The following is a 26,275-nucleotide window of genomic DNA, read 5'->3' as shown; positions in this document are numbered from 1 at the left end:
AGAATTCCTTTGCCGTGTTACTGCGGAGAGGCATTGAGTAGAGGGGGGGAGAGGGGGGTGCTTTCTCCATGGGGGAGGAGGGGATAGTCAAGGAAAGGAAGAAACGCAATCTCACGTACAGCAGCTTGGTGATTACAATTCTGGAGCAGCCACCCAGAGGCTGAGAGTTCACACCCATCAGGGTAGGTTGTGAAACTGTATCCAGTAAAGCTGGGAATTTGAGGGCCGGCACCAGGAATTGGCCATGAAATCTGATCGATTCACGATTGTCATCCAGGGAAGGGAATCTGCCTGTCTACCCGGTCTGGCCTACACATGACTCCAATCCCACACTATGTGACTGACTCAATGCTATCATTGCAACTAGGGACGGCCATTAAATACAGTCCTGCCCGTGTCACCCCGATCACAAGAACAAATAAACCACACACTGCCCCAGTCCTCAACTCCAATACAGTACTGACCTGGTGTCCGTCCACACATTTCCCCAGACCCTGACCCAGATACTGACCCCTTGTCCACACATTGCCCAGCCCCTGATACTGACCCTGTGTCCACACACCGCCCCAGCCCCTGATACTGACCCTGTGTCCACACACTGCCCCAGACACCGATACTGACCCCGTGTCCACACACTGCCCCAGATCCCGATACTGACCCCGTGTCCACACACTGCCCCAGACACCGATACTGACCCCGTGTCCACACACTGTCCCAGATCCCAATACTGACCCCGTGTCCACACACTGCCCCAGACACCGATACTGACCCCGTGTCCACACACTGCCCCAGACCCAGATACTGACCCCGTGTCCACACACTGCCCCAGACACCGATACTGACCCCGTGTCCACACACTGCCCCAGACCCAGATACTGACCCCGTGTCCACGCACTGCCCCAGACCCCGATACTGACTCCGTGTCCAGACACTGCCCCAGACACCAATACTGACCCCGTGTCCACACACTGTCCCAGACCCCGATACTGACCCCGTGTCCACACACTGCCCCAGACTCAGATACTGACCCTTTGTCCACACACTGCCCCAGATACAGATACTGACCCTGTGTCCACACACTGCTCCAGCCCCTGATACTGACCCCATGTCCACACACTGCCCCAGACCCAGATACTGACCCCGTGTCCACGCACTGCTCCAGACACCGATACTGACCCCGTGTCCACACACTGCCCCAGCCCCTGATACTGACCCCGTGTCCACACACTGCCCCAACCCCCGATACTGACCCCATGTCCACGCACTGCCCCAGACCCAGATACTGACTCCGTGTCCACGCATTGCCCCAGACCCCGATACTGACCCAGTGTCCACACACTGCACAGACCCGACACTGACCCCATGTCCACACACTGACCAGACCCGATACTGACTCTGTGTCCACGCACTGCCCAAGACCCTGATACTGACCGTATCCACACACTGCTCACTGTCCCAGACCCCGATACTGACCCCGTGTCCACGCACTGCCCCAGACCCTGATACTGACCCTGTGTCCACACACTGCCCCAGACCCCGATACTAATCGTGTCCATGCACTGCCCCAGACCCTGATACTGACCGTATCCACACACTGCTCACTGCCCCAGATCCCGATACTGACCCCGTGTCCATGCACTGCCCCAGACCCCGATACTGACACTGTGTCCATGTTCTGCCCCAGACCCCGATACTGACCCAGTGTCCACACACTGCCCCAGACCCCGATACTGACTGTATCCACACACTGCCCACTGCCCCAGACCCCGATACTGACCCAGTGTCCACACACTGCCCCAGCCCCCGATACTGACCCCATGTCCACACACTGCCCCAGACACCAATACTGACCCCGTGTCCAGACACTGCCCCAGACCCCGATACTGACCCTTTATCCACACACTGCCCCAGCCCCCGATACTGACCGTATCCACACAATGCCCTAGACCCCGATACTGACCGTATCCACACACTGCCCCAGACCCTGATACTGACCGTATCCACAGACTGCCCCAGACCCCGATACTGACTCTTTGTCCACACACTGCCCCAGACCCCGATACTGACCCTGTGTCCAGACACTGCCCCAGACCCCGATACTGACCTTATCCACACATTGCCCAGACCCCGATACTGACCCCGAGTCCACACACTGCCCCAGACCCCGATACTGAACGTATCCACACACTGCCCCAGATCCGATACTGACCGTATCCACACACTGCCCCAGACCCCGATGCTGACCCTGTGTCCACACACTGCCCCAGATCCCGATACTGACCCCGTGTCCACACACTGTCCCAGACTCCGATACTGACCCTGTGTCCACACACTGCCCCAGACCCCGACTCCAATACTGAACCAGAGCGGCCACACACTGCCCCAGACCTGTTGCCTACTCTGCCGCTGTGACCTAGTAAGCGAAGACCATTCGCACCATCAGTTAGAATTGTATTATTAAAGGGATACCAGGTATGTTGCCAATGTGATAATAGCCTCAGCCCAACAGCACATTTGGAGACAGGGACTGACGCTCTACCTGTCCTTCTTGGGAGTTGCGTTGTGTTCCTGAAGGGGGCGCTCTCGGTCAGGCTGCATGCTGCCACCCGTCCCTGACTGGTTAATACTGAAGCCTAAGAAAGAATCACACCAGAGGATCAGACTCATTATCACCAGAACAGTATCAGGGCTAAACGGTTTCATCTACAAATGACCAAGAGTTTAACACTGGGTAATGAGAGTAGTTTAATTATTGGAAGGGACTGGACTCAGTCACCGAGTTCCCTCGGTTGGTGAGGGCAATGTACGCATCTCTCCCGACAGAGGCACATTATTGGCATTCAGTAGACAGAACTCCCTCGTGAGCTGACCTGTGAATGTTTGATGCTGACCTCAAGCACAACATTACAAAGACTGGGAGAGGAACTAACGGCCCTGAACATATCTGAACTGAGATGAAGTCAAAAAGGTCTAATTATCGTCACTCCCGTCTGGATTCACTCCTGGTGTCGGAGCCAGACTGAGAGAGCCCGTGAGAACTGAGGCAGGAAGCAGCCTGAGGGCACACACTGGGAAACCGTCATTCGGAGTCAACCCTGGTTACACGCAAGGGTGGTTTTAGACAAGGTCCGACTCAAAGACAGACAATTCAGTCTCTACTGTACCTGCAGCTGGCTGAGCTGAGCATCAATGGAGTCCATCAGACTGTCACAGTGGTCTTTCAAGGGCTCCTGTCTCTCTGCCTCCATCCCTGCACAGCAATAAACATCACGTTATTTTAGGTCAGCACAGTCAGTCATTGTACTGCATTGTTTATTCTGACCATTATATATCATCACGCCCCTTTAAATAAAGGAGGGCAATACTTTTCAATAATCTTTCTTCAACCCATCGTTAAAATTTTTCAAAATTACATTTCAGCCCTTGCTTTGTTGCCTTGGAGAGCAGGGCCCCAAGATTCCGCAGGGATTCTCCCAGTCTCCCACTGTTGCCCATGGAGGAACGGCACAAACAGGGCTTGGGTAAGGGGAGCCTGTCTTCAGCACAGTGAGCAAGAGAATAGATTCAGTCACTGCGCAAAGGTCAAAGAGACAGGAATCAGTCATTAATGCTCAGCGGCAGTGAGCAAAGCAAATCAGATAGTGAGGTGTACTAAAAGGTCAAAGTTGAGCCGAAATAGTGAGATAACCCTGCCACTTTATAAATCATTGGTGCGACCGTACTCAGAACACTGGGTACAGTTCTGGTCGCCACAGGGAAACTCAATGTTCCAGTTAAAGACTCGGAAATCTCTCTTAACGTAGGAGTGGTGGAATGTGATAGTGGAAGGACCCTTCCTAACCGCATACTGTTCTTCCTTTACCAAAATCAATGTTTTATAGATAACGACGGGAACAATTTATGATGCCACTCTGTCCTCTGAGCCTGACAGTTTGAAAAACTTTCAGACTTTCAGGTATTTTTGATTGTCTGCGGTGGAAGATATTTCACATTTAGAACAGTTTTTAAAATCCTATTTCATCGATTATGCAAATTTGGATCATCCCAAAAATCAGCACATAAATCTAGACTGACACTCCAGTGCAGTGCTGAGGGAGTGCTGCACTGTCGGAGGTGGCATCTTTCGGATGAGACGTTAAACCAAGGCCCAGTCTGCTCTCTCAGGCAGACGTAAAAGATCCCATGGCACTATTTTGAAGAAGAGCTGGGGAGTTATCCCCGGTGTTCTGGCCAATATTTATCCCTCAAGCAACATAACAAAAACAGATTATCTGGTCATTATCACATTGCTGATAATGGGAGCTTGCTATGTGCAAATTGGCTGCTGCATTTTCTAGATTACAACACTGACTACACTCCAAAAGTACTTCATTGGCTCTAAAGCACTTTGGGATGCTCGGTAGTCATGAAAGGCGCTATGTAAATGCAAGTCTTTTTTTCTATTAGGTGACCAGATTTTACCAAACTTAACTGGAAGGTGAAAACGTCACACTGCAATGCTCAGCTGCTGCCACTGGAGGTCCTCTGTGAACTATGCACATTAAACCCACTTTCACAGTGCAAAATTATGTCATAATGGAATGCGGTTCCTTTTTACTTTTGGTAGCCAGTGTCAGCATCGAGCACTGCCAGGTCAGATACAGCACGGGTTAGAGGCAGAGTAAATCCCGCTCTAAAACAAGGAGCAAAATACTGCAGATGCTGAAATATGAAATAAAAACAGAAGATGCTGGAAATACTCAGCGGGTCAGGCAGCTCGGAGAAAGAACCTGCATTTATATAGTGTCTTTCACAACCTCGGGACATACAAAGTGATTTACAGCCAATGAAGTACTTTTGAAGTGCAGTTACTCTTGTAACATAGGAAAAGGCGGCAGCCAATCTGCGTACAGCAAGGTCCCACAAACAGCAATGATCAGATAATTTGTTTTAGTGATGTTATTTGTGGATAAATATTGGCCGGGAGAGGAAGGTGGGGTTAATGTTTCAAGTCAATGAAGAAAGCCACTGTGTGATACATGAAATACACCAAAAATAATTCCTTTTTGCAACATTTCCACATCATTTGCAGGACTATGGGGAAAGAGCGGGGGAGTGGGACTAATTGGATAGCCTTGTCGAAGAGCTGGCACCGACAGGATGGGCCAAATGGCCTTCTTCTGAGCTCTAGCATTCTATGATCATCAATTTTACTTTACCAAATGAATCAGTTGGGAAAACCAGATGGAATCTCTGAAGTCCTTAAACATAATGTTTGAGATAAAACCATCTCAATGACAGGCCAAGTTATCTGTAGGAGATCGGCCCTGATTTAAGGTGTTGATCTGGATCATCCAGTCCCGGGTCAGCCTCTTCCATGCTGCTCGCTGAGGCAGGTCGAAGGCTGAAATGTTCTGAATCAGTTTAATAACTTCTGTCTACCACAGATTTGAAAGCTGTCAGTCCCTCTCTGTCTCGATGAGATCATCTGATGGGCAGCCGAGTCTTTACAGAAGGTCCCAGATTTTACCCCCTCGGTGGTAATTCCCTGGGGGGGAGGGGCAGTGTTCTCACCATCGGCTGGCGTAACTTGGGCAGAAGCTCCTGCATAGACACGTTAAAAAACAGGATGTCCACTAACCTCGGCTGAAGGAAAGGTGCCCCTTAGCCGATCGGAGTGGGTGGGGGTGGAGAGGAGATGGTAGAGGCTGGAGGGGAGATGGTGGGGGCCTGGAGGGGAGATGGTGGGGGCCTGGAGGGGAGATGGTGGGGGTCGGAGGGGAGATGGTGGGGGCACTACACTAGGCCTCAGAACCCTTGGATTAAAGAGGGGAAGGTTGGCTGGTTCCTGCTCCTGGTCCCTGGCCAGCTGGTTGTACCTGTGTTTGGCTATCAGAGGAGGACATGATTTGGCTGGTTTGACATACACCCCCCCCCCCCCATGGTTCCTGAGCCTGTTGACACTCAATGTCAAGGGTCACACATGAATGAAGGCCACTTGTGTGAGCTATCCTATGGAACTGTGGCCACAGCAGTGGGCTAACCTTCAGGCGCTGGGGTGTAAGGGGGTTGGGTTGGGTTGGGTTGGGAGAGAATCATGTTGGGACACTATGTGACAAAATACTCTGTGGTGGAAATGTGGTTGCACAGTAACCCAGACGGAGTGGTAATTTTAGCACCTTGAAAAAGTTTGCGCCCTCCGCCCAGAAATTCATCAGAATCAGGCGAGGAGCTGAAAGGGAGGCTAAATTACACGACAGCTGAGGGGGTCGATAACGAAAGTTTGGTCGGTAAATTTGGTGGAACCATTGCTCATGCGCGGAACTCCCAGTCAGACCCCGGGAACAGCCGATTCTTAAAGGCGCAGCAACGCAAGTGCGCGGATGAGCAATTCCAGCTCCACAGGGTCCTCAGAGTCCGAAAATGGAGGAGAAAGGAGGACACCAGCTATCTGCCCGCTTCTCGCCCACCGCCCTTGATGCCTTGCAGGAGGCAGTGGAGAGTCGCTGGAGTTTCCTCCAGCCTGAAGGGGAACCGAATGCCAGTACCTCAGGATTTGAGAAAGCTCTGGAGGGAGGTGGCTGAGCACGTTACGACCCAGAACGCAGTGCCCACAACAGCGAACCAATGTCGCAATAGATTCAATGGCCTTACTACGGTCATCAAGCTGAGTACCCTTTCCATTCACTTTCCAATGCTTTTATGTGAACCTCACTCTCTCACACAATGTAAACTTTGCACTGCCTACCCCTTCTCTATCTCTAACAGGCCATGCTCCTCCTTGCAAATGTAACATCCCTATTTAAAAAAGGAGGCAGACAGAAAGCGAGAAACTATAGACCAGTTAGCCTAACATCTGTCATTGGTAAAATGTTGGAGTTCATTAAGGAAGCAGTTGCAGGACATTTGGAAAAACATAATTCAGTCAAGCAGAGTCAGCATGGTTTTATGAAAGGGAAATTATGTTTGACAAATTTGCTGGAGTTCTTTGAGGATATAACGAGCAGGGTGGATAAGGGGGAACCAGTGGATGTGGTGTATTTGGATTTCCAGAAGGCATTCGATAAGGTGCCAGACAAAAGGTTACTGCACAAGATAAAAGTTCACAGGGTTGGGGGCAATATATTAGCATGACTAGAGAATTGGCTAACAGAAAACAGAGAGTCTGGATAAATGGGTCATTTTCCAGTTGGCAAACAGTGGGGTGCCACAGGGATCGATGGTGGGGCCTCAACCATTAACAATCTATATTAATGACTTGGATGAAGGGACCGAGTGTAATGTAGCCATGTTTGCTGACGATACCAAGATGGGCGGGAAAGCAAATTGTGAGGAGAACACAAAAAGTCTGCAAAGGGATATAGACAGGCTAAGTGAGTGGGCAGATGGAGTATAATTTGGGAAAATGTGAGGTTATCCATTTTGGCAGAAAAAATAGAAAAGCAAATTACTATTTAAATGGAGAAAAATTGCAAAATGCTGCAGTACAGAGGGACCTGGAGGTACTTGTGCATGAAACACAAAAGGTTAGTATGCAGGTACAGCAAGTAATCAGGAAGGCAAATGGAATGTTGGCCTTTATCGCAAGGGGGATAGAGTATAAAAGCAGAAAGTCCTGCTACAACTGTACAGGGTACTGGTGAGGCCACACCTAGAATACTGCGTACAGTTTTGGTCACCGTATTTAAGGAAGGATATACTTGCATTGGAGGCTGTTCAGAGAATGTTCACTAGGTTAATTCCGGAGATGAGGGGGTTGACTTGTGAAGATAGGTTGAGTAGGTTGGGTCTGTACTCATTGGAGTTCAGAAGGATGAGAGGTGAGACCTTATCGAAACATATAAGATAATGAGAGGGCTCAACAAGGTGGATGCAGAGAGGATATTTCCACTCATCGGGGAAACTAAAACTAGGGGACATAGTCTCAGAATAAGGGGCCGCCCATTTAAAACTGAGATGAGGAGGAATTTCTTCTCAGACGGTTGTAAATCTGTGGAATTCTCTGCCCCAGAGAGTTGTGGAGGCTGGGTCATTTAATATATTTAAGGCGGAGATAGACAGATTTTTGAGCGATAAGGCAGTAAGAGGTTATGGGGAGTGGGCAGGGAAGTGGAGCTGAGTCCATGATCAGATCAGCCATGATCTTATTAAATGGTGGAGCAGGCTCGAGGGGCCAAATAGCCTATTCCTGCTCCTATTTCTTATGTTCTTATGTTTGCTGAAGCTTGCCTGAGACCTCTCCACCACCTCACCAGACATGCCCTGCTCATCCAAGTGTCTCTCACCTTCTAGCTCCTTACTCAGCCTGAGCCCACTTACCAGCACCTTTCAACTCTTCATAAGTGGTCACAGGCCTAAGCCTCAAACTTACTTCTAGTTGCTTGTGCCTCCGACCCACCGTTCACACATCCATTGTGTGATGCCACGCAGGATGAATTGCCAATATGCTCACTTCGCCATCTTACTCGCGAGTTCCCTACTGCAGACACATATAGCACACCAGCACCTACACAGCCACCAACAACTTTTTGCTTTGGTCATTGCAGGTCAAACTCGCGTGCAATCTGCGTGAGTTGGATTGTAGGGAGAGGGCCAGCCCTATCTGTTGGACCTGACCGACCAGGAGGAGCGAGTGTACTGCCTCATGGGCACTGCTGGAGGGCAGGGAGGCAGAGCATTCTGTGTGGGTCCCTTAGCCTCGAGGCCACAGGCCTTGCAACCAAAATAATGATGCGCCCCCCGGCCCTCTTTCTTTCCGTCCTACCCCCTCCCCAGCTGATAACCGCACTTCTGTTGCTTTGTGCTTACAGATGATGAGCCAGAAGAGCAGCAGCCTGCCAGTCAGCCGGGGCCTTCAGATGACGGGGAAGATGAGGAGGAGGAGGTGGAGAGCAATGTGCCAGGACAGGATGAGATGTCTTTAATACGAGCGAGTGGGAAGACCACCTCGGTGAAAGAGGCCATCTTCCTGGAGTTGGCTGAACCCGAGGCTCCTGGTCCCAGTGGCCTGCAGCAATGCCCAGCGCCCGGGGGGTGGGCGACTTACTCTCCGGAGGGTAAGTCGGCCCATGAGTCCTGCTCACAGACAGGTAGATGAGCATCTGGACTTGGAGGCTATGTCCAGGGAGTCAATGCAGATGCACCGCGAGCTAATGGGTGCATTGGTGAGGATCCCGCCAAGAGTGGTTGCACTTGCTGAGAGTGTGGCGGAGGCCGCCTCAATGTTTGCATTTGCTCATTGAGCCCATCCTTGGGAGATACCAACGGATGATGGACGCCACAAGTGACCATGGGGTCCCAGTCATGATGGTGCGAGCCATGGCCGACGTGGCAGTAGCCATTGAGCGGCAGGCCAAGACCATGCTACACTTGAATTCTGCCATGTCATCAGTGCGTGCTGGCATCAATGCGCTGTGTGCTCTGATGCAGGGTCAAATTAATGCCACGCAAGCATTAACTGCTGCCATCATGTCTGGGGCCCCATCAATCCAACGGGGAGGTAACGGTGCTGAAGTTGGCCAACAATCTGCGCTCCACTAGATTGCTCCGGATACTGAGGCTCTGCCCCGAGGGAGTGTCAGGCCATCGGTCCACATGAAACGTGATGCCCTCTCTCAGGAGGACATCATTAATTCTCCAAACATTGCCATTCCACTTTTGCACCTGCCACAGTTTGCACCCCAGCCATCCCACACTGCTGCCACCCATTCTCAGGCAGTGCTGTCAGCAGCCGGACCTTCCGGGCCCAGAACTGCTCCAGGACGTCGTGCTAGGCCATCTCTCCCGTCTCCCTCATGCACACAGCATGCCTCAAGCGACCTTGCTGCAGGCACCGAGGATCCATTAAGAGGAGCAGTAGGCGAGGGAGGGGGTGAGGCAGTGGGGTGGGACATGTCCACTGATCAAAGGTGTGGCCATGGGCCCGATTTGAAAAGGTCTAAATTTTATTCATCTGTTGTATTATTTGAAGGGGCGGGTGCCCCATTGTGTTTTCTGTTATGTCTGTAATGTACTTATGAATGACTCCACAAGGCAATGCGTTGTACTCAAACTGTAGTGACCTTGGTCCTTTATTCGTAACTCCAGAGTGAGGCACAAGCATGGTGGCTCCCCTTTTACACAGCCTCTGTCCCCAGGGCAGGAAACCCCGGTCTCCACCAGTTGCACCCTCTTGTGGTGCCAGCATAGTAACTACACAGTGTAAATCTTATTGATAGTACATCAGGTAAACAAGTCTCCATCTTATGCAACTATACAGTGACTACACAGAGAGTATATCTATAGTCTGCATTTCACATCACTCTCCCCCAAATCCTTTGTGCCAATTACCTTTGCACTATGTGCTCTGGCTTAGCTCTCCCCAGACTTAAGTGCCAATAGCCCTTGCACATTGGCTGTGCTTTGGCTTGGCTCTCTCCCTATTAACCCCCAAGCCCTTTTACCACAACGTTGGTTAGTGCTTTCTAGTTTGGATGATTTGATGATGCAGTGGAAGTTCCAGTGGGTTCTGGGTGTAATCCATGTGTGTGTCCATGGCTACATACATCCATTTCCCCCTCCCCCCCCCCCCCACAGCGAGATCATGCAGCTGGTCCGTGACATTAACATACAGGATCAGGCACAGTGCAAGTACAAAGAAAGGAACAATTTTTTTTTAAACAATTTGTATCGTGACACCTTGGTTCAGTGACTTACATTCGTTACGTTTTACGGTCGTGCGGCAGGATTGGGTAGATTGCATTCATGGTTCAGTCATGGTCAGTACTGAGGGAGCAGTACAGGTATGCGAGGATGCTGGTTCCAGAGCAACCGGACGTGGTCCTAGTCGTCTGATGGCAGTGCTGCGCCCCCTGCTAGCGGGGTGGGCTTGGTTCGCTCACCTAGCCAGGACTCGGGGCCTTTGCCGTTGCCTAGTGGTGGGCAGAACCACAGATGTGTGTGGCCTCCCTGTCCTCCTTTGAGGGCTGCAGAATCTTCTGCCTGCTCTCTAATGGTGTTGGGAACCTGGTAGTTCCAGGTCCCATTTGGGGAACTCGTTGGTTCTGACCTTTCGCTCCCGGACATGGCCGAAGTAGCGACTGGGGCTGGGGGCTGCACCGCCTCCACCCGGGTGGTGGGTAACGGCGGCCGACTGTGTGTATTGGCTCTGTTTTCGTTTCCAGGTCCGTGGCAAATAGTGCCATCGGGTGCCTGCAGCGTGGGATAGACCTGGGGCAGGGTATCAGGATCAGTGCCTTCAACCTCCTGAGGTCGCTGGCCTATAACTTGTGGGGACACCTGTGGCAGGGCATCAGGATCAGCGCCTTTACTCTCCCGAATTCGCTCGCTTGCTACTTTTGGGGACACTCTATTCCCGACATCTTGCAACAACATTTTGTTCACAATCTTAGTCGGTTCGTTACATTGATTGCCATGCATACAATGTCTATTTAAGTTCAGTTGGTTGCAGGTCTCCTTTAAGAGAACCCTGCTGGCTTTACCCCAGTCAAATCCTTTGTTAGACACCACGTGTTGGTCCCTCAGCGTTGCACCTCGTGGTATGGCCGTGGCCATCTTTTTTATTAGCCACACTGCACCTCGTTACAGCAGGGATGCCATCTTGCCTCTGTCCTCGAGGTCGACTGCCTTAATCCTTCTCTCCCGCAATTCTACCACAAAAGCTGGAAGAGTGCCTGTGAATTTGATCTTCCTCCCCAAGAGTCCTGCCACTGGAGCCAGGAAGGTACTTTTAGGTCATTCTGGTCGGATCATTGCCACGCAGTCGTGATGGACGGTCTGTGCCTCAGGTGCTGCGCTGGTCTGTTCTCTGGTGCCTGGCTTAAGCGAAGGTGAGGTTTTGCTCTGCCTCTGAGCACGGAGGACATCGATTGCTGGAGTGAAGAAGTCTTCCCATTTCCATCACCTGCAACAATCCAGAGGTAACTTGTGCACCACGCCATTATGGATTACACTTACATCCGCACTACCAAGGATGGGATCAGCTCCTTGGCGTAGGTGCGCAACTTTTCCTGTACTGGAACCAATTCGGGCCGTTTTCCGGTCCATAGCCGCTCAAAGGCATCCTGGCTCATCACTGACTGGCTCACTCCCGTGTCCACTTCCATAAAGACTGGAACGCCGTTTATCTCGACTTCCATCTTCACTGGAGGACAATCGGTGGTGCAGGTATACACTCCATACACTTCTTCTTGGGGCTGAGCTGCCTGTCTGGCACAAGTCATCATACTCCTTGCTGGATTCAAAGTCATCTACTGACTCCTCTGCTAGACGGTGAGTCGTATTTATTTTTCACATATGCTGGAGGTGGCCCTTCATGTTACAGGCTTTGCATACGTACTCAGCAAACCGACACTGGTGAGCCCTATCGTTTCCTCCGCAACGCCAGCATGGTGCTACTCGATTAGCACCCCTCGGCGGACTGTGAGTTCTGGAACCCTGAGGTCTGTGCTCTCTGCCCTGGGCAGAGCCACGTTCTACAGTCTTGCCTGTGAAAGGCACCATTTTGTGTACAGTACTTGTCGGGTTTGAGTCCACAGGATGAATAATTTGCTTGGTGCTGCAGGTCGAGGCCATGAACGCCTGACTGATGCTGATGACCTTCTGCAGGTTGACTGTGGGGTCGTCAGATAAAAGCTTGTGAAGGAGGCCCTCGTGGCCAATTCCTATTATGAAGATGTCTCGCAATGCTTCGTTGAGGTGCATGCCAAAATCACATGGTGCCGCAAGTCTCCTGAAGTCGGCAGCATATTTTGCAATCTCCTGGCCCTCAGGTCTGCGGTGAGTGTAGAATCTGTGCCTGGATGTGAGGATGCTCTTTTTTGGTTTTAGTTGGTCGCGAATTAGTTCAGTCAGCTCATCGTATATCTTATCCTTGGCCTTCGTGGGTGCCAGCAAGTCCCTGACGAGGAGGTAGACCTCGGGCCCACAACTGGTCAGCAGTATAGCCTTGCGCTTCTCCGGCAATGCGTCTGTCTCCCCTGCCAGGTCGTTTGCCACAAAATATTGCTCGAGCCTTTCCGTGAAGGCATCCCAATCATCACCCTCTGCGAAGTCTTTTAGTGTGCCAAAGGTAGCCATAATTGTGTGAAAGTCTGTATACTTGTCGCCAGTTGTTATATTATGTCTGTAATGTACTTATGAATGACTCCACGAGGCAATGTGTTGTACTCAAACTGTAGTGACCTTGGTCCTTTATTCGTAACTCCAGAGTGAGCTAGCCGCATGGTGGCTACTCTTTTATACAGCCTCTGCCACCGGGGCAGGAAACCCCAGTCTCCACCAGTTGCACCCTCTAATGGTGCCAGCATAGTATATACACAGTGTAAACCTTATTGATATTGACAGGTGAACAAGTCTCCATCGTATGCAACTATACAGTGAATTCACAGAGAGTATATCTAGAGTCTGCATATATAACATTTCCTTTGAGGGGTGTGGGGTTTTTGGGGTTGTTTGAGAGATGTGTTTTCAATCAAATGTAACGTTGAAAGTTTCCTTCAGCCTCTGGTGTAACGGAGAGGTGACAGCATCGTGGCGCAATGCGCGTTCATTATTAGCTGTATCCCTCAGCTACTTCCATGTAAGCGAAGCGCTCCCTTATGAGCCGCTGCTGAATAGCCATGGCACAGCCAACATTGGCAGGCTGCCTCCTCCGTGGCTGCTGCTGGTCCTCATCGTGTTGCTGGAGATTCGAGGTACAGCCAGGATCCTGTTCCTCCCCATCCTCCTCTTTGTCCTCCTGAGATGGGCCTGCGATCTCCACTGGCAAGGCCTGGGCTCTCATGATGGCCAAGTTGTGCAGCATGCAGCACACTGCAATGAATAGTGAGACCTGTTGAGGGGAGTATTGAAGGCTGCCTCCAGAGCAGTCCAGGCATCGGAATCGCTGCTTCCGCACCCCTATAGTCTGCTCGATGACGTTGCGGTGGCAGCATGGCTCTCATTGTGGCAATGCTCCGCCTCTGTGGTGAGGTTGCGGAAGGGGGTCATTAGTCAGGTGGCCAGGCCGTATTCCTTGTCCCCGAGCAGCCAGCCTCGGCCTTCCTGGGGTGGCTGAAACAGTTGAGGCACAGTGCTGTCCCGCAGGATAAATGCTTCATGTGCGCTTCCAGGTTAGTGAGCATTGATTGCGAGGATGCAACGCGTGTGGTCGCACACCAGCTGCACATTTAGGGAGTGGTATCCCTTTCTGTTTCTGAAAACCTCAGCATTCTAGAATGGTGCTTGCAAAGCCACATACGTGCAGTCAATTGCTCCTTGAACCCTTGGGAAGCCCACTATCCTGGCAATCCCACATGCGCCGATGTGAGGCTGCAGGTCTGCCTGCAGGAGATGGCATATCTCTGTAACCAACTCTTTTCGGAAGCGCAGCCTTCTGACACACTGCTCCTCAGACAGGTCCAGGAATAAGCGTTGCCGCCGGTAAAGCTGTGGGTGATAAGGCCTCCTGCCCTGATGTCATGGTGCTGTGCTCCTTCAGCTACCGACATGGCCAACAGCCCTTCTCTCTTCACCATGCCTTGCTAGAGCATGTAGAATGTGACGCTGGCGAACAGTAATGTCCCCATAAAAGTTTTAGAACTAAGTTTCTCTCGAGCTCAACTGCTATGCTTGTCAGCCGCTGCAAACTTGGAGGCTCACGCACCGTGCTGTGTGTAAACGTTGCACTGACTGTGACCTCCGAGGGAAGTGCTTCCTCATTCCTTTAAGTAGCCACCAGTTAAAGACTCTGCAAGCCTGTACCCACTGTTTTTCCAGACGTTGTTATTGTGGGGCGCTCAATGAGGCGCACTCACCGAATTTACAAACCGGGGCGCAAGTGTGGGCGTTGCACCAGGAATACGCCAGGATCGCACTGATCAGCAGCAGCTGGGCGCTAATGGTTTGCGCCCCCGGTAAGCCCCTAATGAATTTTCGGTCGGGTCGCTAAATGCTGCGCTCCTGATCGGTAAACTCTTACACTCCCATTAATGCCCCCTCTGGCCGCTAACTGAGACGTTAGACAACCAAAAATCCAGTCCTCTGACTTTACAGGACACCAAGCAAGCAAGAGTTGGGCTGAGGGGAGGTCTGGGATACAGTCGGGCAGACTGAGCGCTGTCACGGGATGGTTATCTGATAGGTGATGGTGGATACGCACAATCACGGAGAGTGAGCAGTTAACAGGCCTGTGTGATACAGGGCGTATTCTGACGCTGCATCTCCCCCGTTAAACCCCCCCCCACCCCCGCCGGTCCCCCCAACTCCTACCACCTGGGGCAGGGCCATCGGTTTTGTAGAGGCCAGTAGCCATACCACCCCCACCTCATTTTTAGTATTTTAGGGGACAAAAGATGTACAACCCTCCAAAGTGTGACTGGGTTGTCGAGTGAGTAACACAGTGACAACTTGCAATTATTATAGAGTTTCACAAGAGCGATCACACGAAGTTTTACACCGAACCACATAGGGAGATATGACAGGTGACCAAAAGTTTGGTCAAAGAGGTAGGTTTTAAGGAGCTTCTTTGTTGAGAGAGAGTGTGTGAGAGAGAGAGAGAGGAGAGAGAGAGGGAGAGAGAGAGGGGAAGGGAGAGGGGAAGGGAGAAAGGAAGAAAGGGAGAAGAAGGGAAAGGGAGAGAGAATGATAATGACAGCCAAGTGAAGATGAGTGGAGGCACAAAGAGCAGGCCGGCCGAGATGGAAAATTGGCGGGCGATGCCTGGGGAAGTGGGAGAGACTGTCAGGAGAATGGGCACTGGTGGAATAAACAGCGACCACAAAGCATAAGAACACTGGCTGGTCCAGTCAACAGTTAGTATTGTTCCCATATCAATTGTATCATCAGTACATATAAAATCAAATTAATTTTATTCACACGTTCACCTATACTGTTCTTAATTTGTTTTGGGAAAGGTTCTGACCCTGGTGTCATGATGAAAAATACTTTTAACAGAATTCCAGCCTCAGAGTTGAAAGAATGTCAGATTCAAGTGGATCAAATCAAATCCAACTCAAAGAAAACATGAACCAGTTACAAAACAGAGTAAATACAACACAGACACCGAGAGGGCGACCAAACAGGAACTGACCAGAGCCCAAACACAGCAACGAGAATACAAACCAGACACAAACTATCCAAAGCCAATCGGAACATCACCCAATTCATTGCACTTAGAGAAGACATCACCCCAGAGCAGAGAAGGATGATCAGAGGGCAGGTCAATCAGGAATTCACTCCACCTCCAAGCACGATTGGCAGAGGCCTGGGAACAGACTGCTTCACTTCCTCCATCTGAGAATGATATGTAACATAGAAGAAAATAATCTTCAAACTACAACTTTTACTTTTCAATGTAGTAAAAGGTCAGGAGCGGGGGAGAGGAGCACAGTCAAAGAGGCAGGTTCTGAGAAGGTGGAGAGAGAATTTCAGAGTGCAAGGGATATGTGATCTGAAGCATCTGTCCCCAGAGCAGAGCAGAGGAGACGTGCAGCAGACCAGATTCACAACAGCTGAAGGGTTGAAGCTTGGACATCGGGCCAGGGGAGGTTGCGGGGGTGGGGTGGGGCAAGGTCATGGAAAGATTGTTGAACAAAGACAAGTATTTTGCACTCAATATGCTGGGGGATTGGGTAGTCGGCAAGAACAAGGTTGAGGGAACTTTAGTGGAGGCAGAATCCATAACAGCTCTTGAAAGGGAAATGGATAAAAATTTGAAGAAGAAAAGTATAAACAGATATGTGGAAAGGGATGGGTCTAGGATATGTGGGAAGGGTGCTGGGATGGGTCTAGGATATGTGGAATGGTGGTGGGATGGGTCTAGGATACATGGAATGGTGGTGGGATGGGTCTAGGATACGTGGAAAGGGTGTTGGGATGGGTCTAAGTGGATGTCTTTTTCAGAGAGCCAGCATAGGTGCTCCTGTACTTAACACAGGATGGGAACAAGGTACCAGAGTTCTGGGTGGGTTGACGTCTTTGCACACTGGAGTTGGGGAGGCCAGCAAGGAGAGAGAGGTCAGTCCTGGAGGTGAAGAAGGGTTGGAATGGCAGTTGACTCATGCAGGGAGAGACAGGCGCTGTTACAGAGGTGGCAGCAGGAAGTCTTGGAGATGGACCAGATGTGGGGTTTGAAACTCAGATCGGGATAAGCACTGGCATCTGCTAGACTTAGTCATCGTCCGAGCGAGGGACCGCAGAACGTGCACATCACCTGTGCCATGACAGGAGCTGACGACTGCTGGACGGACCACCACCTAATCCGCTCCGTCATCACCATCAATATAGCCCCAAAACAGCGGCAGGAACAGAAACAATGTCGCAGGAAAATCAACGTTGGAGCACTCCAAGACCCTGCTAAGAAATCCCTATTCAGCCAGCGCTTCACTGCCAACCCGACGACTCTCAGTGACAGAGACTCGGAGTATCCACAGTGCCTGGTCTGCCCTCAAGTCCTCCATAATTAGCACCTGTGAAGAGACGCTTGCTCACTCGACCAGGAAACACCAAGACTAGTTCGACAAGAACAACCAGGAGATCCAGGAGCTAATAAGCCGCAAGCGCAATGCATTCTTGAACTGGAAACAGCAGCGCAACTCGAGAACAAGAAAGCAGTCTTACAGACGTCTGAAGGCCAAGGTCCAACAAAAAACCCGCGACCTAAAGAACAGATAGTGGGTAGAGAAAGCGCAGGAGATCCAGCAACTAGCCGGCAACCACAATGTGCGTGGATTCTTCAGTGCAGTCAAGACCACCTATGGCCCAAGCACCCAAGGCCCTACCCCGCTGCTGGCCAAGAACAGAGAGATACTCATCAAGGACAGAGAGACAGTCAGTGCCCGCTGGAATGAGCACGTTGAAGATCTTCTTAACTGAGACTCCGTCTTCGATGTGAGTGTCCTCGACTCTATCCTGCAGCATGCTACCCGCCACCACCTCAGCATAACCCCAGCCTGGCATAAGGTAGAAAAGGTCATCCGACAACTGAAGAACAACAAAGCCTCAACAACAGATGGAATCCCCGCCGAAGCACTAAAGCATGGTAGAGAAGCCATATTGGTGCAAATCCATGAACTCATTTCTCTCATTTGGAAGGAGGCGAGCATGCCAGGAGACACGGTAATCGTACCAACCTTCAAAAGGCGACAAGTCCGATTGGGGTAATTACAGAGGAGTTTCCCTGTCTGCCACAGGGAAATTCATCGCAAGAATCCTCCTCAATCGCCTTCTCCCAGTGGTTGAAGAGCTCCTCCCAGAGTCGCAATACGGATTCAAGGGGTACAATGGACATGATCTTCATCGCGCGGCAAATTCAAGAGAAATGCAGGGAACAGCACCAACCCTTGTACATAGAAACATAGAACATAGAAATTAGGTGCAGGAGCAGGCCATTCGGCCCTTCGAGCCTGCACCGCCATTCAATAAAATCATGGCTGATCATTCAACCTCAGTACCCCTTTCCTGCTTTCTCTCCATACCCCTTGATCCCTTTGGCCGTAAGGGCCATATCTAACTCTCTTTTGAATATATCTAACGAACTGGCTTCAACAACTTTCTGCAGTAAAAAATTCCACAGGTTAACCACTCTCCGAGTGAAGAAGTTTCTCCTCATCTCTGTCCTAAATGTCTTACCCCTTATTCTTAGACTGTGACCCCTGGTTCTGGAACTCCCCAGCAACGGGAACATTCTTCCTGCCTCTAACCTTTCCAGTCCCGTCAGAATTTTATATGTTTCTATGAGATCCCCTCTCATTCTTCTAAACTCCAGTGGATACAAGCTCAATTGATCTAGTCTCTCCTCATATGTCAGTCCTGCCATCCAGGGAATCAATTTGGTGAACATTCGCTGCACTCCCTCAATAGCAAGAACAGCTTTCCTCAGATTAGAAGACCAGAACTGAACACAATATTCCAGATGTGGCCTCACCAAGGCTCTGTACAACTGCAGTAAGACCTCCCTGCTCCTATACTCAAATCCTCTAGCTATGAAGGCCAACATGCCATTTGCCTTCTTCACCGCCTGCTATATCTGTATGCCAACCTTCAATGACTGATGTACCATGACACCTAGGTCTTGTTGCACCTCCCCTTTTCCTAATCTGTCACCATTCAGATAATATTCTGTCTTCGTGTTTTTGCCACCAAAGTGGATAACCTCACATTTATCCACATTATACTGCATCTGCCATGCATTTGCCCACTCACCTAACCTGTCCAAGTCACCCTGCAGTCTCTTAGCATGGCCTTCTTTGACCTCACAAAGGCCTTCAACACTGTCAACCATGAGGGATTATGGAACGCCTCCTCATATTCGGCTGCCGTCAAAAGTTTGTCACCAGCCTCTGCCTGCTCCACGATGACATGCAAGCCATGATTCTGACCAATGGATCCACCACAGACCCAATTCACGTTCGGACCGGGGTCAAGCAAGACTGTGTCATCACACCAATGCTCTTCTCGATCTTCTTTGCTGCAATGCTCCATCTCACCCTCAGTAAGCTCCCCGCTGGAGTGGAGCTCATCTACAGAACAAACAGGAAACTGTTCAACCTCTGCCGCCTTAAGGTCGTCCCATCCTCTGTCATTGAATTATAGTACGCAGATGACACTTGTGTCTGCGCACACTCGGCAGCTGAACTCCGAGCCATCATCAACAACTTCACCGAAGCATATGAGAGCATGGGCCTTACCATAAACATCCATAAGACAAATGTCCTCTACCAACCTGCCCCCGCCACACAGCACTGCTCACCGATTATCAAAATCCACGTTGAGGCCTTGAACAATGTGTACCATTTTCCATACCTCGGGAGCTTACTGTCAACAAGGGCAGACATCGATGACGAAGTTCAACACCGCCTTCAGTGTGCCAGTGCAGCCTTCGGTCGCCTGAGGAAGAGAGTGTTTGAAGACCAGGACCTCAAACCCGGCACCAAGCTCATGGTCTACAGAGCAGTGGTGATACCCACCCTCCTATAAGCTTCAGAGACATGGACTATGTACAGCAGGCACCTCAAAGCACTGGAGAAGTATCACTAACGCTCCCTCCACAAGATCCTGCAAATCCATTGGCAGGATAGGCGCACCAACGGAAGTGTTCTCGCTCAGGCCAACATCCTCAGCATCGAAGCGTTGACCACGCTCGATCAGCTCCGTTGGGTGCGCCACGTCATCTGCATGCCCGACACGGGACTCCCAAAACAAGCGCTCTACTCAGAGCTCCGACACAGCAAGCGAGCCCCAGGTGGTTAGAGGAATCGCTTCAAGGACACCCTCAAATAATCCTTGAAAAAGTGCAACATCCCCACCGACACCTGGGAATCCCTGGCCCAAGACCGCCCAAAGTGGAGGAAAAGCATCCGGGAAGGCACTGAACACTTCAAGTCTCTTCGCCGAGAGCAAGCTGAAGCCAAGCGTAAACAGCGGAAGGAGCACGCAGCAACCCAGGCTCCCCACCCACCCATTCCTTCAACCACCATCTGCCCCACCTGTGACATAGACCGTAGGTCCCATATTGGACTCAGCAGTCACCTGAGAACTCATTTCTAGTGTGGAAGCAAGTCATCCTCGATTCCGAGGGACTGCCTAAGAAGAGAAGCAAGAGGTCCTACAAACAATGTGGCAAATGAGCAGATCTTCTGCTTGTGGTGATGTTGGTCAAGGGATAAATATTGGGCAGGACACTGGTGAGAACTCCCTTTGCAAAATGCTGTGGGATTTTTTTACGTGCACCTGAGCGGACAGGTTTAACATCTCATCTGAAAGATGTTATGTTATTGAACAACTGAAACCAATTTTGAGACATCAAATTTTGAGACTATACAGGGTATTGGTGAGACCACACCTAGAGTACTACATTCAGTTTTGGTCTCCTTATTTAAGGAAGGAAATACTTGCATTGGAGGCTGTTCAAAGAAAGTTCACTAGGTTGATTCCAGAAATGAAGGGTTTTACTTACAAAGAAAGGTGGAATAGGTTGAGCCTATACTCATTGGAGTTTAGAAGAATGAGGTGATATTATTGAAACATAGGATAATGAGGAGGTTCGACAAGGCAGATGCAGAGAGGATGTTTCCACTCATGGGGGAGTCTAGAACTAGAGGACATAATTTCAGAATAAGGGGTCGCCCATTTAAAATGGAGATGAGAAGGAATTTCTTCTCTCAAGAGTGTCATGAATCTATGGAATTCTCTACCCCAGAGAGCTGCGGAGGCTGGGTCATTGAATATATTTAATGCGGAGATAGACAGATTTTTGAACGATAAGGAAGTCAAGGGTAATGGGGAGGGGGCGGGAAGTGGAGCTGAGGCCGAGATCAGATCAGCCATGATCTTATTGAATGGCGAAGCAGGCTCGAGGGACCAAATGGCCTGCTCCTGTTCCTATTTCTTATGTTCTTATGTTCTTAAACCCAGATTGCCAATGGACCAATGTTGCATCAATACAGCATTTTCAAAAAATGAACTAACTGTAAGGAATCTCTTTCAATTCAGGCCTGTTTTAAAATGTGTCCCAGGCACCTGTACTGTGGTACAAGCTACTGGTGACCTTTCACCTCCCAGTGCCAGGCTCACTGAATTGGAATGTGACTAACTGGCTTCTCTCTCAAACTGTCGTTGCCTAGGTAACCTGTACCATAAAAGCTCGACAACAATCTGACACGATCCTTTCTTCGGGACAATGGCAAACAACTCCTTCGCAGTCAGTTTTGGGTTTCTGAAGCGGTGAAGCACACAGCACTGCAAAAGAGCCCAGACACGAGTTCCCAGCACCCCTCGGGTTAAGGACTCACCATGCACAAAACTGCCAGAATACCACCTACACTGTTGACCAAGTGTTCCAAACAGCTAACAACTCAAAAACAGCCCCAAACATAGTCCTTCTCGTGTACTGCGTACAATTAAGATCGACATATTATAATAAGAATATAGAGGCACTGGAGAGAGCGCAGAGAAGATGTACAAGAATGATAGGTATACCCTTGCATTTCTACTATCAGGCAAGGATGAACAGGCTGGGTCTCTTTTACATGAGATATGGGAGCAGGAGTCTGCTATTTGTCCCCTCGAGTCTGCTCCGCCATTCAATAAAATCATAGCTGATCTGATCTTGGCCTCAACTCCACTTCTCCACTTCCCTGCCTGCTCCCCATAACCCTGACTTCCTTATCGTTCAAAAATCTGTCTATCTCCACCTTAACTATATTCAATGACCCAGCCTCCACAGCTCTCTGGGGCAGAGAATTCCACAGATTCACAACACTCAGAGAAGAAATTCCTTCTCATAAGAACATAAGAATTAGGAACAGGAGTAGGCCATCTAGCCCCTCAAGCCTGCTCCGCCATTCAACAAGATCATGGCTGATCTGGCCGTGGACTCAGCTCCACTTACCCACCCGCTCCCCGTAACCCTTAATTCCCTTATTGGTTAAAAATCTATCTATCCGTGACTTGAATACATTCAATGAGCTAGCCTCAACTGCTTCCTTGGGCAGAGAATTCCACAGATTCACAACCCTCTGGGAGAAGAAATTCCTTCTCAACTCGGTTTTAAATTGGCTCCCCCGTATTTTGAGGCTGTGCCCCCTAGTTCTAGTCTCCCCGACCAGTGGAAACAACCTCTCCGCCTCTATCTTGTCTATCCTTTTCATTATTTTAAATGTTTCTATAAGATCACCCCTCATCCTTCTGAACTCCAACGAGTAAAGACCCAGTCTACTCAATCTATCATCATAAGGTAACCCCCTCATCTCCGGAATCAGCCGAGTGAATCGTCTCTGTATCCCTTCCAAAACTTGTATATCCTTCCTTAAGTAAGGTGACCAAAACTGCACGCAGTACTCCAGGTGCGGCCTCACCAATACCCTATACAGTTGCAGCAGGACCTCCCTGCTTTTGTACTCCATCCCTCTCGCAATGAAGGCCAACATTCCATTCACCTTCCTGATTACCTGCTCCACCTGCAAACTAACTTTTTGGGATTCATGCACAAGGACCCCCAGGTCCCTCTGCACCGCAGCATGTTGTAATTTCTCCCCATTCAAATAATATTCCCTTTTACTGTTTTTTTTTCCAAGGTGGATGACCTCACACTTTCCGACATCTGCCAAACCTTAGCCCATTCGCTTAACCTATCCAAATCTCTTTGCAGCCTCTCGGTGTCCTCTACACAACCCGCTTTCCCACTAATCTTTGTTACACTACACTCTGTCCCCTCTTCCAGGTCATCTATGTATATTGTAAACAGTTGTAGTCCCAGCACCGATCCCTATGGCACACCACTAACCACCGATTTCCAACCCGAAAAGGACCCATTTATCCCGACTCCCTGCTTTCTGTTAGCCAGCCAATTCTCTATCCATGCTAACACATTTCCTCTGACTCCGCGAACCTTTATCTTCTGCAGTAACCTTTTGTGTGGCACCTTATCGAATGCCTTTTGGAAATCTAAATATACCACATCCATCGGTACATCTCTATCCACCATGCTCGTTATATCCTCAAAGAATTCCAGTAAATTAGTTAAACATGATTTCCCCTATCAAGACTTTCATAATCTTATGTTTCAATAAGATCACCTCTCATTCTTCTAAACTTTATTAGTATCGGCACAACCTTCTCAACCTTTCTTCATAAGACAACCCCTTCATCTCCAGAATCAACCCGAGTGAATCTTCTCTGAATTGCCTCCAAAGTATATCCCTCCTTAAATAAGGAGAACAAAACTGTATGCAGTACTCCAGGTGTGGTCTCACCAATGCCCTGTACAGTTGTAGCAGGAATTCCCTACTTTTATACTCCATCACCCTTGCAATAAAGGCCAATATTCCATTTGCCTTCCTAATTACTTGCTGTATCTGCATGCTAACTTTTTGTGTTTCATGTATAAGGACAGCATTTTGTAACCTTTCCCCATTTAAATAATAATTTGCTTTTTTATTTTTCCTACCAAAATGGAGAACCTCACATTTTCCCACATTATGGGCCCAAGTTTCGAGCCGCGCCTAGAACGGCGTAGCCCCGCCCTGGACGCTCGTTTTTCGCGCCACAAAGTGCGCCTAAAAAAAACGTCCAGATTCTCCAGCTCCCTGCAGGTCGTTTGCAGCGCAGCAAGAGCTGTAGGGGGCGGAGCCAGGTCCCTGCACTGAAAACAGTGCCGGGACCTCTGCACATGCGCGCTACAGTGGGCGCGCATGTGCAGTAGCTCCAGGCGCCTAAATCTGTGTGGGAGGGGTCGAAGCACGCAGCCCCTAGCCCTGGCCCAATGGCCTCACTGGGGCTGCGTGCATAAGGCTCCTCCCACGGCCAGCTCCCGCTTCCTCCCGACCCGACTCGACTCCCGCTTCCCGCCCCCCCGCCTCCGGACAGGACCCAACACCGACACCGACCCGACTCCCTCCCCCCCCCCCGCCACCCCCGGACTGGACCCGACCTGGCCGCACTTCCCCCCGGCCTGACCTCCCTCTCCCTCCCTCTCCGCGACCCGAACCGAACCGAACCGACCTCCCTCCCACCACCCCCCCGACCCACGCTCCCCCCGACCCAACCCGCGATCCCGACCCGACCCATCGCCACCTACCTGTAAATCTGGTGCTGGGGACGGGCCCGGCCCGTTCAGCCTCCCTCCCCCCCTCCCTCCTCCCCCATCCCCCTTCTCCTCCCTCCTCCTCCTCCCTCCCCCACCCCAGGGATTGTACATCCCTGTCTGGTGTAAAAATAAAAAAGGGAAGTTGGCTCAACCGTGGCTATCAAGGGAAATCAGGGATAGTATTAAAGCCAAGGAAGTGGCATACAAATTGGCCAGAAATAGCAGTGAACCTGGGGACTGGGAGAAATTTAGAACTCAGCAGAGGAGGACAAAGGGTTTGATTAGGGCAGGGAAAATAGAGTACGAGAGGAAGCTTGCAGGGAACATTAAGACGGACTGCAAATGTTTCTATAGATATGTAAAGAGAAAAAGGTTAGTAAAGACAAACGTAGGTCCCCTGCAGTCAGAATCAGGGGAAGTCATAATGGGGAACAAAGAAATGACGGACCAATTGAACAAGTACTTTGGTTCGGTATTCACCAAGGTGGACACAAACAACCTTCCGGATATAAAAGGGGTCAGATTGTCTAGTAAGAAGGAGGAACTTAGGGAAATCCTTATTAGTCGGGAAATTGTGTTGGGGAAATTGATGGGATTGAAGGCCGATAAATCCTCAGGGCCTGATGGACTGCATCCCAGAGTACTTAAGGAGGTGGCCTTGGAAATAGCGGATGCATTGACAGTCATTTTCCAACATTCCATAGACTCTGGATCAGTTCCTATCGAGTGGAGGGTAGCCAATGTAACCCCACTTTTTTAAAAAGGAGGGAGAGAGAAAACAGGGAATTATAGACCGGTCAGCCTGACATCAGTAGTGGGTAAAATGATGGAATCAATTATTAAGGATGTTATAGCAGCACATTTGGAAAGAGGTGACTTTCAGAAGGCTTTCGACAAGGTCCCACACAAGAGATTAATGTGCAAAGTTAAAGCACATGGGATTGGGGGTAGTGTGCTGGATTGAGAACTGGTTGTCAGACAGGAAGCAAATAGTAGGAGTAAATGGGTACTTTTCAGAATGGCAGGCAGAGACTAGTGGGGTACCGCAAGGTTCTGTGTTGGGGCCCCAGCTGTTTACATTTTACATTAATGATTTAGACGAGGGGATTAAATGTAGTATCTCCAAATTTGCGGATGACACCAAGTTGGGTGGCAGTGTGATCTGCGAGGAGGATGCTATGAGGCTGCAGAGTGACTTGGAATAGGTTAAGTGAGTGGGCAAATGCATGGCAGATGAAGTATAATGTGGATAAATATGAGGTTATCCACTTTGGTGGTAAAAACAGAGAGACAGACTATTATCTGAATGGTGACAGATTAAGAAAAGGGGAGGTGCAACGAGACCTGGGTGTCATGGTACATCAGTCATTGAAGGTTGGCATGCAGGTACAGCAGGCGGTTAAGAAAGCAAATGGCATGTTGGCCTTCATAGCGAGGGGATTTGAGTACAGGGGCAGGGAGGTATTGCAACAGTTGTATAGGGCCTTGGTGAGGCCACACCTGGAGTATTGTGTACAGTTTTGGTCTCCTAACTTGAGGAAGGACATTCTTGCTATTGAGGGAGTGCAGCGAAGGTTCACCAGACTGATTCCCGGGATGGCAGGACTGACATATCAAGAAAGACTGGATCAACTGGGCTTGTATTCACTGGAGTTCAGAAGAATGAGAGGGGATCTCATAGAAAAGTTTAAAATTCTGACGGGTTTAGACAGGTAAGATGCAGGAAGAATG

General features: G+C 50.0%; 1 protein-coding gene across 1 annotated transcript in view; it reads right to left on the bottom strand.

Annotated features, from left to right (window-relative positions):
* LOC139269230 (uncharacterized) overlaps window positions 1–26,275 on the bottom strand; it is a 141,447-nt gene that overhangs the window by 84,090 nt on the left and 31,082 nt on the right. The window contains exons 3-4 of the mRNA XM_070888320.1: window positions 3,165–3,250; window positions 2,540–2,633 (exon numbers count right to left, since the gene is read on the bottom strand). Coding sequence (XP_070744421.1) covers window positions 2,540–2,633; window positions 3,165–3,250 — 180 coding nt within the window. The remainder of the gene's footprint in view (window positions 1–2,539; window positions 2,634–3,164; window positions 3,251–26,275) is intronic.

This window comes from Pristiophorus japonicus, chromosome 8, assembly GCF_044704955.1.
Source record: "Pristiophorus japonicus isolate sPriJap1 chromosome 8, sPriJap1.hap1, whole genome shotgun sequence".
Lineage (NCBI taxonomy): Eukaryota > Metazoa > Chordata > Chondrichthyes > Pristiophoridae > Pristiophorus > Pristiophorus japonicus.
This window is presented reverse-complemented; position numbering and strand designations above follow the sequence as displayed.